The sequence below is a fragment of the Nannobrachium achirus genome (genome assembly GCF_963921795.1).
Source record: "Nannobrachium achirus genome assembly, chromosome: 10".
NCBI lineage: Eukaryota > Metazoa > Chordata > Actinopteri > Myctophiformes > Myctophidae > Nannobrachium > Nannobrachium achirus.
Window position 1 is genome coordinate 39,639,979 of NC_137819.1, and position 16,209 is coordinate 39,656,187.

A 16,209-nucleotide genomic window follows, 5' to 3' on the forward strand; every position below is an offset into this window, starting at 1 on the left:
AAATTATCTTTTTAAATGTAGGAAACGAACGGGACATTTACTTGTGACCCATTAAAATTGTTCCGTGACCAAAACATGGGTCCCAGAAAACAGTGCTCTAGATGAATAGATGAATTGTGACATCACAAGCCAAGTGTCTAAAGGTTGGGACTTTTTAAAACACTAAAATTTGGTCTGCTCATGGTTGTCAGAAATGTTTTATTTAGTTTAGTCATAGTCTTTTAAATACAATGTCATTTGTAACTTTTTAGATCTACTGGATCTCCTCTCCACTAGTCTTTTTTAGTCTTGTTTTAATTTGTTTATGAATTTGACAATATATTTAATCTAAGTTTTAATCATCTTAACTAAGTTTTTAGTTTTCGTCAGTGAAAAAGATAGTAGATGAAAAATGTTTTGTTGACAAAATGAACACTGGTTGTCAGCCAGGAGGATCAAATGTGAGATTGATGAGCAGTTCTTCTCTCCAGAAGTTGAACTAGGTTCTCCTTGAAGCATCCCAGGACACCAAAGAGCGCTGAAGAACGGCGCTGGGAAAAGGGGCACTCTAGCTAGCACATCTTTTCCACAGAGAGGCAAAGGCAAAAAAACAAACATCTGAACATTATTGTGTTTTTTTAATTAATGCCCTGCTTGATCATACTACAGCGTCACACAAAAGTAGCAGATCCACAAGTTTTGAGTTGTAGAGCTTCTACTTCCGCTACTTTTTTATTTGAATCTTGAAGTAACAGTTTTGGACATGGTCTCTGTCAGGTTTCCACTCGACAGAGAGGTTATAAAGAATATAAATTACATTTCTGTTTACCTCTTTAAGGGTTGTCCACACTCCACACCAGACCACTTAATAGTGCTTCAAACAGCAATCGCAATGTCAAACTTGGCATCTAAATTGTCATCGATACTGTACACACGTCACATCATAATGAAGTATGTTATAGAGTTACTGTAACTTCACACAGTATTTGAAGGATGCGTTATATAGCTAGATGCATGTTCGTGTGTGTGTGTGTGTGTGTGTGTGTGTGTGTGTGTGTGTGTGTGTGTGTGTGTGTGTGTGTGTGTGTGTGTGTGTGTGTGTGTGTGTGTGTGTGTGTGTGTGTGTGTGTGTGTGTACTTGGGTTACTATACTGAGAGTCAACAACATTCTTATCTCATGCTTAGAATGTGTCGGTTGGAGGTACAGCTTTAAATTGGTTCAGATATGTACTTAACAGACAGATCTTTTTCTTTACCGCTTATCGTCCTCTGCCCGCCCGCCTTCCGTGTAATTCTTTTTAAAATTATGCAGATGACATACAATCGGGGATGGCCCTAAACATTCAACATTTTAACGGACACAAAAGGGAGGTCTTGGTCTTTAGACCCAGCAGTGTCTGCAATACCTCTTCTCTGCACCTGGGTGCCATTTTTAAAACCAGTAGTCACCAACCTCTGTCACATTTTATAGTGATTTTAAGCTTGACAAACATGATCAGCTGAGGATTATATCCAAAGCCAAGTATGTTTTATGCCATGTCATTGTTGACCTGGCATCCTATAGTGTGTTATTAGACTGGATCTGGCTTACCCACTATTCTAGATGACTATTTCTATGCATTTGATATACACTATCACCTTGCGCTGTCCTTGCTTATTGTAAATTGCTCAGGATTAAGAGCTAAATCCCTAAATTGTAAATTGTATCTCAAGACGTCTTGGCTACTGTTATGCACTTTATGTTGACGTAAGCCATGCCTGCCTGTCACACCTGCAGTTAAACACAGCCCGAGCATATCTCCCTGATTCTTGCCTCCCTTCACTGGCTCCCTGTTCCATATAGGATCCAGTTTAAGATTAATGTTTAAGTCTTTAAATGGGTTGGCACCAATACAGTATATATATATCAGAGCTTTTATCTGTCAAAAACCCCACAAGGTCTATGAGGTGTACTGACCAGTCACTTATTGTCGTTATACTTAGCTGGCGTTGTATAATGAAACTAGCTGATCTACAAGCTCACAACAAGTCACAGCGCTTCTAGATCGTCGTGGGCTTGTAGATCCTTGTGAGCTTGTAGATGGTGGTCACACCGTCTCCTATGCGTGACTGCGTGTGTATGTATGCTTGTAACTATGTTACTATGTATGGATTATGAGCTGCAATACCGCTGGGTGGTCAGGTGGCACTGTTGAGCAGCCCAGACACACGTACACGCACACGCACACACACACACACACACACACACACACACACACACACACACACACACACACACACACACACACACACACTACTCTCTCTCTCTCTCTCTCTCTCTCACACACACACACACACACACACACACACGCACACACGCACACACTCCTCTCTCACACACACAAAATGAACTGCTCACATCCACCACTCACTTCAAACTTGGTTTGATTTTTTAATGCTGACCTAAAATCCCACGCATGCGTATCTTTAGGCGGGAGGATTGTGTATGTCTAGACACTCTGCATTCAGAGCACGCGCGTGTGTGTGCAACTGTCCATGATATCACTCTCTCACTGGAATGTCAGGAGGGCAGGTGCTAGATTCAGGCTACAGGACACAAAGGATTTGAGGGAGTTAACAATTCATCCACGCTCTTAACATGACTTTTCTGTGACACAGCATCTAACAACAGTCGCATTGGAGCATAGCGTCGTTGTCGGGTGGAAACCTTGTATGTCCAAAACCGTTTGTTTTGTATGTATAATTAAAACAAATATTTAAACTAGTGAAAACAGCAGATCTACAAGTGGTGCGAGGCGTTGTGTGCTTGTAGATCTGCTGTTTTCACTACTTTTGTGCGACGGCCTTGTATGATGAAGCAGGGCTTTATTTGCGAAAAAACTTGGAGATACGTGGTTTCTGCCCGACAGTGACGATAGGGTGAAAGTGTCCACATGTAGCCTATTGTTGTGAAGTTTTGGTTTTAACAAAACCTATAGTATAGACGCTATCCTGACAAAAGTAGGCAAACAATACAGTGGTTAAGTCATTTTGACTATGGAATGAATGTGGAACATTCAGTTTATAGAATTTACTTTCGTAAAGCTTTGTGGAAAATGGGTCATATTTGAAAAGTATCATATTATGACAATGATTGCAATTTAATTGACCATGTATTCTTTTCTTGATACATACTGTAAATATGATATACTTCTCTTGTTTGTTTGTTTGTTTGTTTGTTTGTTTCCACTCTGTAGGAACCATCGCCCCACTGCCCCCAGGTCCCTTTACCTCCATATCATCTCAGTGGATTTTTTCATTAATTTCTCGTCTTCCCACAATGAGCCTTCGTTCGGTTGCGTGCCTTCCTTTCACCGAGCCGCCATGTTTTCCCCAACCCGCCTGAGCCTGACTGACACCCACCCACTGCTGCTGATGTTCTCATCAGAAGCACAACGCTTTTAGTTTTATAATCCAAAGCAGCATAAATTAGCCCTGTTATTTGTGAGGGTTTATTTATTTTTTCTTCTCCTCATCTACTGACTCATTCGTCGTCCCTCCCTCCTTTTTCTTGCTAATTTACATTTCTCTCCTTCTCTTCTCCTCCCACTCCTTCCTTTCTCTACCTCTGAATCAGCGCCTGCGATCTGCTCATCTCTTCCGTCGCCCCGGTCCACATACCTCAACTTTTTTTTTTAAAGTAGTTTATTTATAATTGTTTTAGTTTTTTTATTTTTTGGGCTCGTTACCGAAGAATATTACAACTCCCCCAACCCTTCTCTTTTTATCAACGTACATTTTTAGATCAATTTAAATTTTTAAGTGACTTTGAAGAGGCCGGACCCCCAGCTTGAACATCTGCTCCGCGGTCTTGATTCTTTGGTATGATTTTTAACCGTTCTTTGGTGCTGTTGTGAAAAACTCTTCAACCCCGACCATGTGGTCCACGTTTGCCGTCCATGACGAGGACGGCCGGACGGTGGGGACGGGCCAGGGCCAGGGCGGCGGCGGCCAGGGCCCCGGCGGTCTGAACTCGCTGATGGGAGGACGGGGAACCAACAAACGCCGCCGGAACGCCTCGGGGTCCCACTCCATGAGCGAGGCCATAGAGGGCAAGGTGACGCAGTCTGCTTGTTTTTGTAACCCATTTCTTTCCACGCAGTGTCAATTGTCTAATGTAATCCTGGGCACTACACTCCCTCTGCCAGTCCATGCCGATACTTTTTCACCTGACAGGGGGAGTTTCCCCGGTTGGACATACTGTAGCGAGTGGAAGGAACGCTTTATTCCAACCAGTTCCTTTCCACTCCATCAGGATCCCTGGCTGTTTTTCTATGTTTCTACAAAAATCTGATTTACAACTTGTCACAATGTGACAAGTTGTGAGCTTGTAGATCTGCCATTGTTTTTAATAACCGAAGTATTAAATAGTGCTATAGTTGTTAATGTGAAATGAGATTAGATCGGATCAGACCAGATCTATTTAACCAATCAGTTAACAAAGTACAACACACACGTTTTACAGATACTGAAGAACCGCCATTGAAATTTCTATTTCCTAATTTCCATAACCACACATCTTCAAAATATGTGTGATGGACGTCTTATATCAGATATTACTTCTGTTCTCTTCTGTTCTGTTTTGTTCTATCATTAGATCAAGCTGGCATTCTTTGTGGCCATTGTGGGTGTGGTGCTGATGGTGCTGGGGGTGGGGACAGAATTCTGGGTGGAGCTTGCACCACCTAAGAGCTTCTATAACAACCAGGTGAGTCATGTTGGAATCTAGAAGCTAGAGAGAGAGAGAGAGAGAGAGAGAGAGCGAGAGTAACCACACACCCTTAAGCCGACATCATAGTCGCCTGGGCGGTGGAAGGCTTTACACCGCGGTGTAGTCTTTTCGAGTCTTTTTGAGTCATGAAACTACAACGTTACGTCATTCCTCGCGGTGGAGAGCTTTACACCGCAAGTCCCAACACATCTCTCTGTTTTTACTATCAGACAGACAGACTCTACACCTCGTTCACTGATTGGTCAATCTAGACTAGTCAGTCACGGTGTACAGGACTCCACCGTGAGTGACTATGATGTCCTGCACTTATTTTCTGACTTGAGGTGGAAAGCTCTCCACCGGTGGATAGCTCTCCACCGTACACTCTGATACGGGCTTTAGACATCTGCTGTAAATGAGGAATATTCTGTTCTATAATGTATTATAAATCACATTCATATAACTATAACAAGGCTTCAGTCATAACACTCCTTATACATGCTCATAATTATGCATAACAACATTTAGCAATTCCTTCTTAAAATTGCTAATACAAGGTACAAATACTTAGTTTCCATACAATCAATTATTTGCACTGCAAAACGATTTGATACAGATTAATTGCATTGTGAAACAATACCGTTTTGGCTTTGTATCGTACAAAGTCAAAACGGTACGATATGCTTTTGCATATCGATATAGTAGATCATTGCAAATTAAAATCGATTTTTCCATTCAGTTACTATATTTTTACACCCCTAGTTTTTCCCATAGAGATTTCCGATAATATTTATATAAATCCAGGCTCCTGGTGAACTGTGACCATCAAACATTTCTGTGTCAAACAATATATAGTGTAATATAGTATATATAGGCCTACATAATTACATATTTAAATATTAAACCCCAAACCCTGCACCACAAAATGGCTGCCACAGCTATGCCCGATAATGTGGGTGTAACGCTGCGCCCCTGCGAGGCCAGTAGATCCTAATACTGTGTGGTTCCGAACCAGTGTCGTAACTCTCTCTTTCAGCGGCTCTGCTTGGAATAAGACACCATGGGCTGTATTTTGATTGTCTTAAGTACCAGCTCTTATTCCTTAAGTCAGGGGTGGGCAACTTTGATGATGGCGAGGGCCACTATATTTCCACCTTCACTCCAGAGGGCCACATTGCATATTGCTACGTCCTACTTTGTCATTCTAGTATCTCATACAAAGGAAGCAAAAATAGCAGATCTACAAGCTCAAAACGCATCGCGTTGCGATGCGCTTTGAGCTTGTAGATCGGCTATTTTTGCTTCTTTTGAATTGGAATCCTGAATATTTTTTGGTTATTTTTGAATTGGAGTCCTGAAATGTAATGTAAATGTGTATTTTGATTTAATGTCAAACGCATTTAGTTATATAATACAAATGATCCGACTTTCCTACGCGCAGCTTTCACAACTCTTAATTCAGGGAAATGCTTTTCAGAAGATGTGAGTGAAGTCATTTTGTAGTTGAACCGGACCTTTCCGCGAAAAGTTTGGTGGTTGGAGACAGTATGGATTTAAGTTAAGGCATAAGAGCTGGTACTTAGGACAATCAAAATAGACAAAATGTGTTAAAGCAATGACAAGGTCTCTGAAAGCAGTTATGATTGCGTAACTATGACTGAATGAGGTAAATAAAATAAGCCAAGGTTTGTTTGGCCAAGTAGGACTCGGGCAGAACACAAACAAATACAAATAACAAAAAGAAAGTGGAGATTATTATTTGCAGAAATAAGACATCCTGACAGCTCACATTATTGTGTATGAGCGACTGAGCGTACATGACAAGGTTACGGTTTAAACTTGATGACTGTGACAGGTGAATTGATCTGAAAACAGCTTTTCTTCTTCCTTCCACCAGACGTGTCAGGCGGCTCACTATGGTCTGTGGAAAGGCTGCACCAAGACGCTGTGGGTGGCTGATATTGACCCCGAGAGAGAGAGCTGTGGGCCTGCCGAGCTGCCTGGAGGTAGAATGACTTTATTTGCACATGTGAATTGACTCCGTTGGGCTGACAGTGACACACTTACAGGCTGCTCTGCTTACTGACTGACAGACCTGTCTAAACAGTTTGACTGAGTCAATGGGTTACAGCAGGGGTCTTCAACGTTTTCGGGCCAAGGACCCCTTAGTTGAGAGAGAGATGAAGCAGGGACCCCCAGAACCTTTCCATAGATTCCATAATAGTTTCATTGTTTGACAGCACAATCATCAATGTGTTTTGCATTCATGTCAATTTGTGTTCTCAGATATTGAACCACTTGGAACCGTCAATACTTAATAAACTTGACCTTTCACTCTGTACTTAGTCTGCTCTTTTTACCCCTCTACACCAAAGCTTTTTGCCGAAAATAGCCGATCTACAAGCTCACAACGCCTCACGAGCTTGTAGATCTGCTATTTTTGGCTAAAGATCTCAGAATATGGACGCTAGAAAAAAACTTTCTATCACACAAAGATTTGGAGGACCCCCTGTGGTAACTCTGAGGACCCCCTAGGGGTCCTGGACCCCCTGTTGAAGACCCCTGGTCAAAACAGTTTGACTGATTCAATGGGTACAGTATTCATTTTGTGATGACTAAAGACCAAACCGCACCAATGCAACTAGTCGCAAATCCTTGCAACAAAACAGTTTCAACACTTGGGATGCCATTATTTTTGTAATTATTTGGTTACAGAGTGCCGCCATTCACTTGCGCTTTATTTTGAAGAGCCCCGGAAGCCACGATCGTGTGCATGTTGTGGAAATTCATGATGTTGTATGTAATGGCGATCAGTATGTTTAGTTTCACACGGAAATGAAAAATTCTAACCGCGGATCAGTGTCGCCGTGAAAAAAAGCGGTTCTCTGCGATCGAAGCATTTTTTTGGAAGTAGATTCCGAGCAAGGGGCTGTTAAGTATGACATCCTTTTGTAGGCAGAGGAGAATTTCTGCCCCCAGTTTCCGTGAATCTTTTTACTATTTTTACTATTTACACATTTTTCTTCTCTTTGTTGTTGAAAGGAAAGTGTTGAAAGGAAAGAATTATACTTTAGTCGTTATTTTTGTCTCGGATCTGTTGAAAATGGCGAGGGACAGAAAATGCTCTGGGGGCAGATTCTCCTCTGCCTACAAAATGATGTCACGGCTTAAAAGCCCCCATGCTTCCTGATGATGGCGGCCGAGTTGCATCATGGGATATGATTTTTTCTTTTGCTCACCAGCGGCCACCGCAGCGCCTCTTTACCTGATAACCATGGTAACCAGGTAACACGTTCCTGGACGTGATAACGGGGTAATTCCTATCACGTTCCTGGACGTAATAGGCACCGGAAGTGGTATTAAAAGGTTAATTGGCACCGATGCAACGCCTTGCAATTGCCATTGGGGATTGTTACAGATTAGTATGGTATTAATATAGAGCGAGTGTGTAACGGCACACTTAGGGTCGCTTGGTATTTCAGAGCTAGTCTTATGACTGACGGCCCAGGTCTTCTTGTGCGTCGGACTAACTAGATTTCTATCTAGTCTCTGCTGACACCCTTGAGTCTCTTACGAATCTCTGAATCTCTTACGAATTCAAGATCTCCGAGATAGGCCTGTTGGGTGCCTTATCTATACTTCTATACGCCTCGATCACAATCTTACCAAAAGCTTGCGTCGATGCTCACTGAGTAGATTTACTTAAAATCTATAATCTCAATGATGGGGCACGCTTCAGGGCAATTCACTGAGCGATTATATCACACCAGCGGGTAGACGTATAGTGATGGGATATAGAATAGCTGTTGATTACTAAATTCTCACTTTCTTCTCAAACACTTAACCTATCAGAACAAATCAGACTTACAGGAAGTCCTGTTTATAAGTGCTGATGATGACGCCATACAATTCATGGTGACGCGTTGATCATTGTCATGAAGCCGCGACCAAATACGGTTTCTTTTCTATAGGGATAATGGTGGGGATAGTAGTTCCATGTTGCACAGAGTTGCATGGCGAATCATTGGTGTGGAATGGAACCAGGCTTAATGACTGACTGACTGATTTGTGTGGTGTGATTTGCCTGTCTGTTGTCTAAAACTGTTATTCTCAAAGTGAGTGGGAGGTTCCAAGGGGAGCTAAATGTATTTATAGCATCACAATCATTTGGCATACTTTAAACATATTTTCTACTTTGGATCTTAAAATATCAGATCTACAAGCTCACAGCTCACTACATCTCAGTAGCACAGGTGTGTAGATCAAGCTGTGGGATTATAAATCTACTGTTTATGAAAGGCTTTGACACATTGTTTAACATTTGTAATAACTTGAAATAAACTGATTTTGCAACATATTTAAAGGGATATTTCACTTTCACTACATGTTTTTAAGCCATATGTGTGATTGCATTTATTGGTAGAACAGCTTGTTGGCAGCAATGCTATTAATTGTACTACAGAAAAGTAATGCTATTGGAGAATCCTTTGAGAACACAGCTTTGATCACACTAATGAAAAGTGATGTGTGTTTGTGTGAACAAGAATCAGTGTGCGCACACATGTGCACACATGCTGTGAGTGCGCAATGAGACATTTAGCATCAAAATGTGTTTAGGGGCCAACTCTAACTAGTGTGACCCAGTGGAATGCTAATTGGACAGAAGGAATTGGACTGTCACCTTCAGGATGTCATTGATGTACTTGGACCATTATGCCTGATGGATAATAATGGAAATGAAAGTGGATGGTGTGACAGAGAAAGACAGAGTGAGGCAGAGAAATAGAATGAGGGAATAGAGGGTGAAGAGAAAGAGTAACAGATAAAAAGGAAATACGAATAATGATTTTCATCCAGATTGTGATCCTCACACACTTCACTATAACCTTTCTTTCTGTCTCTCTACTCTCTTTCTCCTCCAGTGGCTTCAATGTCTCCTTAATTCTCTACCTCTCTCTCTGTCCCTTATCTTCACTGCCCCCCTGCTCCCTTGTCCACTCTTTTTCCCCCAGAGTCAAACTGCACCTATTTCAAGTTTTTCACCACGGGAGAGAATTACGTGATGTTTCACAAGACCACCCAGAAGAGTGAGTCACCATGGCACTCGCATGCTCTCTTGTCCTCGCTCAGCCAACGTCTTGCGCTGTCCGTCCGCTCGCCCACGCGCGCTCCCTCTCTCCCTTCCTCTCACCTCAGTGACTCTCCTTCAGCTCGCTCTTTGTGTTTCTCCACATATCGATGTGCCATTTAAAAACTTCATGCGTCCTGCCTATTCAGTTCAAAGGAGCTTTATTGGCATGAGAGTTGAAAATGGGGAACATAATACAGTTGGAGGGGGTACAGCATTGTGTAAACAGAGATATGTCACATTGTGTGGTTATATACAGTATATACAGGGTATGAAGCTGCCATCGGCAAGACAGTAGATTTCCAGTGGATTGGCAGAACATTGAGCTTCATCTATTTTTGCAAATTTTCTGACTTAGAAGTTTAAATCTACCTACTTGTATGAAGGTGGATTGTGCTTTTCAATGGGAATGGAGTGGTTTCTTGCCATTTGTGGGTTTCTGCAAAAATACGCTGCATTCCCCATACAAAATTTGAAAAGAAAAACAGGGAAAGAAACCTGTGGGAAAAAAATCATTTGCGGGACATTTTTCAGGAAAGAGCAGTAAAGCCTGAAGACTTGAAACGGCACACCTGTACATGTACTGTGCCTCTTATTTCTCCTCACTGCCTAACCCTACCTCGATGTCACTCTTTCTCTCTCCTCTGTTTCTTTTTGTTCTTTACTAAGCTCTCTTTCTCTCTCACTTTCCTATCTCTGTGTGTCTGTTTCTACCTAGGGCTGTCACGATTATGACATTTTACATGACGATTGTCACTGAAATAATTGCGACAATAATGGCAGATATGACACATGACATAAATATACAAAGAAATGAAGGACACATTTGACAACTTTACACTTTAAAAAGAACATTGATAGTGGAAATAGCTGATCTACAAGCTCACAATGTGTCGCATCGCGACGCGTTCTGAGCTTGTAGATCTGCTATGTCCACTATTTTTTAAATGTTTGAACATATATAAACATTTTTCAACGATGTAAACGATTATGACGATTATCACAAAATAATTGCGATTATGTCAAATAATTGCTATTAGACGATCATGTAATAATTGTGACAGCCCTATTTCTACCCCCTTAATAATACAACTCTCTCTCTCTCCATCCCGTTTCTTTTCATTGCTCAGTGTCTGGCGCTTCCTCTTGCCACCTGTCAAACATTTCCGGCATTCTGTTCATCCTCTCACTTTTCCTCTCCTTCCCTCCCTCCTTCATGCCTTCCCTCTCTGTCTCTCCCTCCCTCCATGGCTCTCTTATACCGCTTTCTCTTCTCTCTTGTCTCTCTCTCTTTTTGCCACGTCATTTGTTTTGGCTCGCACAGATGACTCGCTGTCTTCTCAGTATAAAACAGGATTTAGATGCGTTCCTCCCACTCTGTGTGAGAGTGTGACCGGTCTCCTTGCCACTGTCTAAATACCTCCTATTTTACATGGTCCAAGCTTGCTTCAGTTCAAACTACATAGTCCACCAAAGACTAGTAATTTCATTAAAGCCATACAATTTACTGGCAAGTTTGGCATTTAAAAGATGCTCTTATATCCAGAGTGATTTGCAAAGAGCAAGATCGGAGTATGCGGCATGAACTGCAGTAGACATCAAAACTATCTTTCTGAATACCGTACTATCCACGTAAATAATATCATTAGCTTCTGTGGGCAAGCAAACAGCATGTATTTATGTTTATTTATCTAAACAATGTATATGTCAACAACTAACCAACATACACCTGGATAACATAATTGGCATACTTATATAAATAGGCATCACATACTGATAGAAGGAGTGCTAGGGGGTGAGGTTGAGTGTGAAGAGAGAGACTGCGGTGGAAGATGGGGGAAGTGAGTCTGTTGGGAGGTCATTCCAGAGCTTGGGATGTCCTTGTACTGTAGGTCAGTGGTTCCCAAACTGGAGTTCTTCAGACGATTAACTTAATGTGCAATATTATTTTCTTACTCAACAATCAACCAACCAACACACATACCCTGTTATACGTGTATACAGGGTACCTGCACATTTCTAAAGTTACAATGTAACTTTAAACCTTTTTAATACCAAATTTGCAGTGCTGTGCTTAGAGTTGTGAGCTTGTTCTAAATGTCTGTCGGGGTGGAGGGTCCCCAGGTCAAATATGATTATTTTGGGGCGTTGAGGCCTGAAAGGAACCCTTGCTGTAGGTCAGTGTTTCTCAACATGTGGGTCAGGACCCCTAGGGGGGTCCCCAAATTATTTTGGGGGGTCCCCAAATGATTAACTCACATTGTTTTCTCACTAAACAAACCAACATGAAGTTTAATTGTATAGCGGGTATATGCACATTTCTAGTGACAATTTAAGGACTTTTTAATGACTCAATGACAAATTAAACATTGGCCAAATGTTCTAATATTAGAGGCAGAAATTGTGAAAATAGCCGATCTACATCGCGTTGAATAGAACCAACCGTGTTATACAAAATGTAATGCCTCGACTCTTAGTGCTCGTCAGGGTGGGGGGTCCCCAGTTAAAATATGATTATGTTGGGGGGTCGCGGCCTGAAAGGAACCCTTGATGTAGGTCACCAATGTCCTTGGTCACCTATAAGTTCTACCAGTGTTTTGAATTGCCATGGCAACCTGGAATAGTTGTAGAGGTTTGACAGAGCATGCAGGCACTACAGCAAGGAGGGAGATGCAGTAGCGCAGCCTAGAGATGACTGAGCAGAATCCCTGCGTGTGTTTTAAAGGTCATTTCAAACAGTATATACGGTATATATATGAATTATACTAAACAATACGTAATTGATGGTTTGCACAGTTATAGTGTGTGCTTTTCTGTGTATACTGTAGGTAAACACTAAGTAGAAAGAGGCTAATGTGAGGTCTACGATTATTATTGTTTAAGCAGCACTGTTTTGAGCTCTCTTGCTTTGGGTGCTCAAAATGAATGACATGCTGTACAATTCTTAAAACACCATAAACATTTAGACATATCTGCTCCTGCGCCCACTGAGTTATGTTTGGAGACGTTTCTTTAAAGATGTTTCATTATTCATGTTGCTGCCGGCAATCCATCCACCCATCTTGTTTGTTTTTTCCTTTGGTCTAATAAAACAATGAAATAAATCAAACAGTCAATTTGTATATTGATTGATTGATAGATAGCGTCTCTGTCCTTGGAAACTTCATCCAAAACTCTTAACAGTTATCTGAAGACTCACCTCTTCAGACTCCACCTTAGCACTTGCCATAGTGTAGCACTTCCACTAGCCTTGACGACCTTGCAGGCTTTTTATGCGAAGGTTAAAAAGTAATTTAGCATGTTATGTAGACTCATGCCAGGTCATTGTTGACCTGGCTTATGTTGTGTATAGGATAGCTTCAATGAAGAGATTGACTATTCATTAATTCATTCATTCACATACATATGTGCTCCGAATTATGTGCAGTTTGGGTTATGGGGTGTGCACGGCACAGAATATGAGGGATTGAATGTAGGAGTCTCAGAAGTAATGTTGGAGAACCCAGACGTATCAGTGATGTCAGTCACCTCCAAATTTGGCATTGTTTCAGCATGAGGCTGTTACCATGGCGGAGACACATGCGCAGTACAGGAGGCGGTATAAGTGATGTCAGTTATCTCCAAATTTGGGCACTGATTAGCATCAGTGATTAGTAGGATATTTATTATACTGTTTTAGACTGATGACAGGTTCTTGGTTTACCTATGATCCTAGATTACTATTTCTATGCATTTGATGTATTACCTCATGTTTACCTTGTTCTCTGCAAGTCGCTCTGGATTAAGGGCGTCTGCTAAAATGCCTAAATTGTAAATATACTATTATTTCACCATGGGTATAATGTTGACGCTGTGCTTCTTCTTGGTCCAGGCCTAAACGTGGCGGCGGCCATGCTGGCTCTGTTCAGCCTGTTCCTGATGGTGATGGGGGCCATCTGCATCACCATGGCTCTGAGCAAAGACATCATCTTCTTCCTCAAGCCCGCCTCCTTCTGCTTCATCCTGTCAGGTCAGTGACACCAACAGTTCATAAATGAACGGTTCTCAAACTCTTTTGTGCCAAATTGATCCCCAAATTGATATCTATTTGATAGACCTTATTTCCAGCTATAAAGGTGATTTGACTGCAAGGTTAATCCTAATCTTAACTTCAAAGCGAGCTCTTCTTCTCTTCTCTTCTCTTCTCTTCTCTTCTCTTCTCTTCTCTTCTCTTCTCTTCTCTTCTCTTCTCTGATAATGTTAATTTCACTGTCTCTTCTTACAGTATCTCTCTCAACATTTCACTCGCTCGCTCGCTCACTGTCAATGTCTTTGTTCTATCATTAATATGTTCTGTACATTTTGCATCAATTTATCTGTCTCCTGTATCCATGTATTTATCTTTCACTCTCTCACATGTACTGTACATCCCCACAGCACGCACACACACACACACACACACACACACACACACACACACACACACACACACACACACACACACACACACACACACACACACACACACACACACACACACACACACACACACACTCTCTCTCACATGTACACCTATACACAAACACTCCACATGCTCTCTTGAACTCTTCCTATCCCCTTGGCCTGCTCCCACACACTCTCTGAATGAATGAATGAATGAATGAATGAATGAATAGATTTTTATTTCTGTCTTAAAGCAGGTCAAAACATTAAAAACAAAACACATTTAGAAATAACGAAAAAACATTTGGACTGAAAAGGTGTAGGCTGAAGCCTTAGGGCTTATAGTGCCTAGTGCCTACCCTTTTTCCTTATACTCTAATTACATCAAAACAATATCAATAATGCGTAAAAAAAAAAAAAAAAACTATAACAAAACAAAATTACGTTTCACATACTAAAATAGTTATTTATAATTTATAACAAGGTTTTATATTTATTTACCATATTAATTTTGGACTTTTGGATTAAGATTGGACTGCATGGTTTTAGGTCGTTATCACAATTTATCCATAACCTCTGTCTCCTTTATTACCTGGATAACCTGCTGCTGTCTGTAAACTCGCTTGTGAATATTGGTAGTTGTGGTTTGCGTTTTTTCTCCCCTTTTTCTTCTGTGTAGTTGCTTATTTGAGCTTGTTTCCTAACGTTGTCAAAAACCAGTGGTTCTCAAACATTTTCATGTCAAGGACATGATACGTATTTGACCCCAGACCAGTTTTGTGTTGTTAAAATGTTCATGCGTTGTGAGGTTTTCGAGCTTGCAGATCGAGTTCAAGTGATTGCGCTGTGCCCTCTCTGTCCACCAGGGGTGCTGGTGCTGCTGTGCGTGGTGGTGTTCCATCAGTCGGTGCTGGCCTTCTTGGGCAGTGACCACACGGTGCCGCTGCACCACGAGCTGTCCTGGTCCGTGTCGTGCGTGGGCAGCGCGGGAGGCGTGCTAATCCTGGGCGGCATCCTCTTCGTGCTGCTGGCGCTGCCCTACAGCCCCTGGCAGAGGTGTTTCCCCGGCAAGGAGACCACCGCCGCCAGCTAGTGGCCCGGAGGCGGCGTTGCACTTTATTACACTGAGCCTTCCACATTCTACTAGTGGGCGCTGGGCGGGCGGACGGACGGACGGACGGGGGTTTAAGGTTTCTCAAAGGCGTCTCAGCAATGAGGTCCTCCATGTTGGATGTTCTTAAACGGAACCCCCGGCTAATACGACAAATATGCCTTAATACATTATAATTGTCCTCTATAACTACAATGTCAAATTAAAAACACCTTCACTCAAAAGGGGAAATGCCTGAGTTGATGATGTCAAAAAACCACGTGTGATCTATCCCTATGGAATATGCCATGCATGTGAAAATAAAAACAAACATAATACTTATATGGTAAATATGAGCATCAAATCAATATTTCAAATGTGTCTTTTTGTATTATTATTTTTTTGCACATGCATGCCATCAATTCCATAGGGATAGACCACACATGGTTTTATGACATCATCAACATGCAACAGGCATTTCCCCTATTGAGTGAAAGATTAGCTATTTCTAGAAGAAATACAATATTTAAGGTGTTTTTAATTTTACATTGTAGTTATAGAGGACAATTATAATGTATTAAGGCATATTTGTCGTATTGGCCAGGGATCCTTTTAAACGGATTCTAGTCTCTGTTGTGATGTTTCTTTAGTATGCAATTAGTATTTATTTATTTTAGCATAAGCCAAGGGTTCCCAGAGCGTTCCCTAACGAGGGCCAGATGCCTCTGCGTGGGTCCTTTAGGTGGGCCGGTTTGTTATTGACAATAAGCTAAAGCTTAACAACTGAACTTGAACTGCTGCCAAATCGAACAACCTCGAGTTTTAACTTGCCAACCTTTA

General features: G+C 41.6%; 1 protein-coding gene across 1 annotated transcript; it reads left to right on the forward strand.

Moving 5' to 3' along the window:
* Positions 1-3,652: 3,652 nt before the first annotated feature.
* Positions 3,653-15,372, forward strand: LOC308293036 (voltage-dependent calcium channel gamma-6 subunit-like; the record flags this gene model as incomplete). Its single annotated transcript, XM_080735466.1, has 6 exons — positions 3,653-4,075; positions 4,616-4,726; positions 6,627-6,735; positions 9,742-9,816; positions 13,729-13,866; positions 15,146-15,372. Exons 1-6 carry the CDS (start codon positions 3,896-3,898, stop codon positions 15,370-15,372), a joined length of 840 nt encoding a protein of 279 aa, XP_080591592.1. The 5' UTR covers positions 3,653-3,895.
* Between the last annotated feature and the right edge of the window lie 837 nt (positions 15,373-16,209).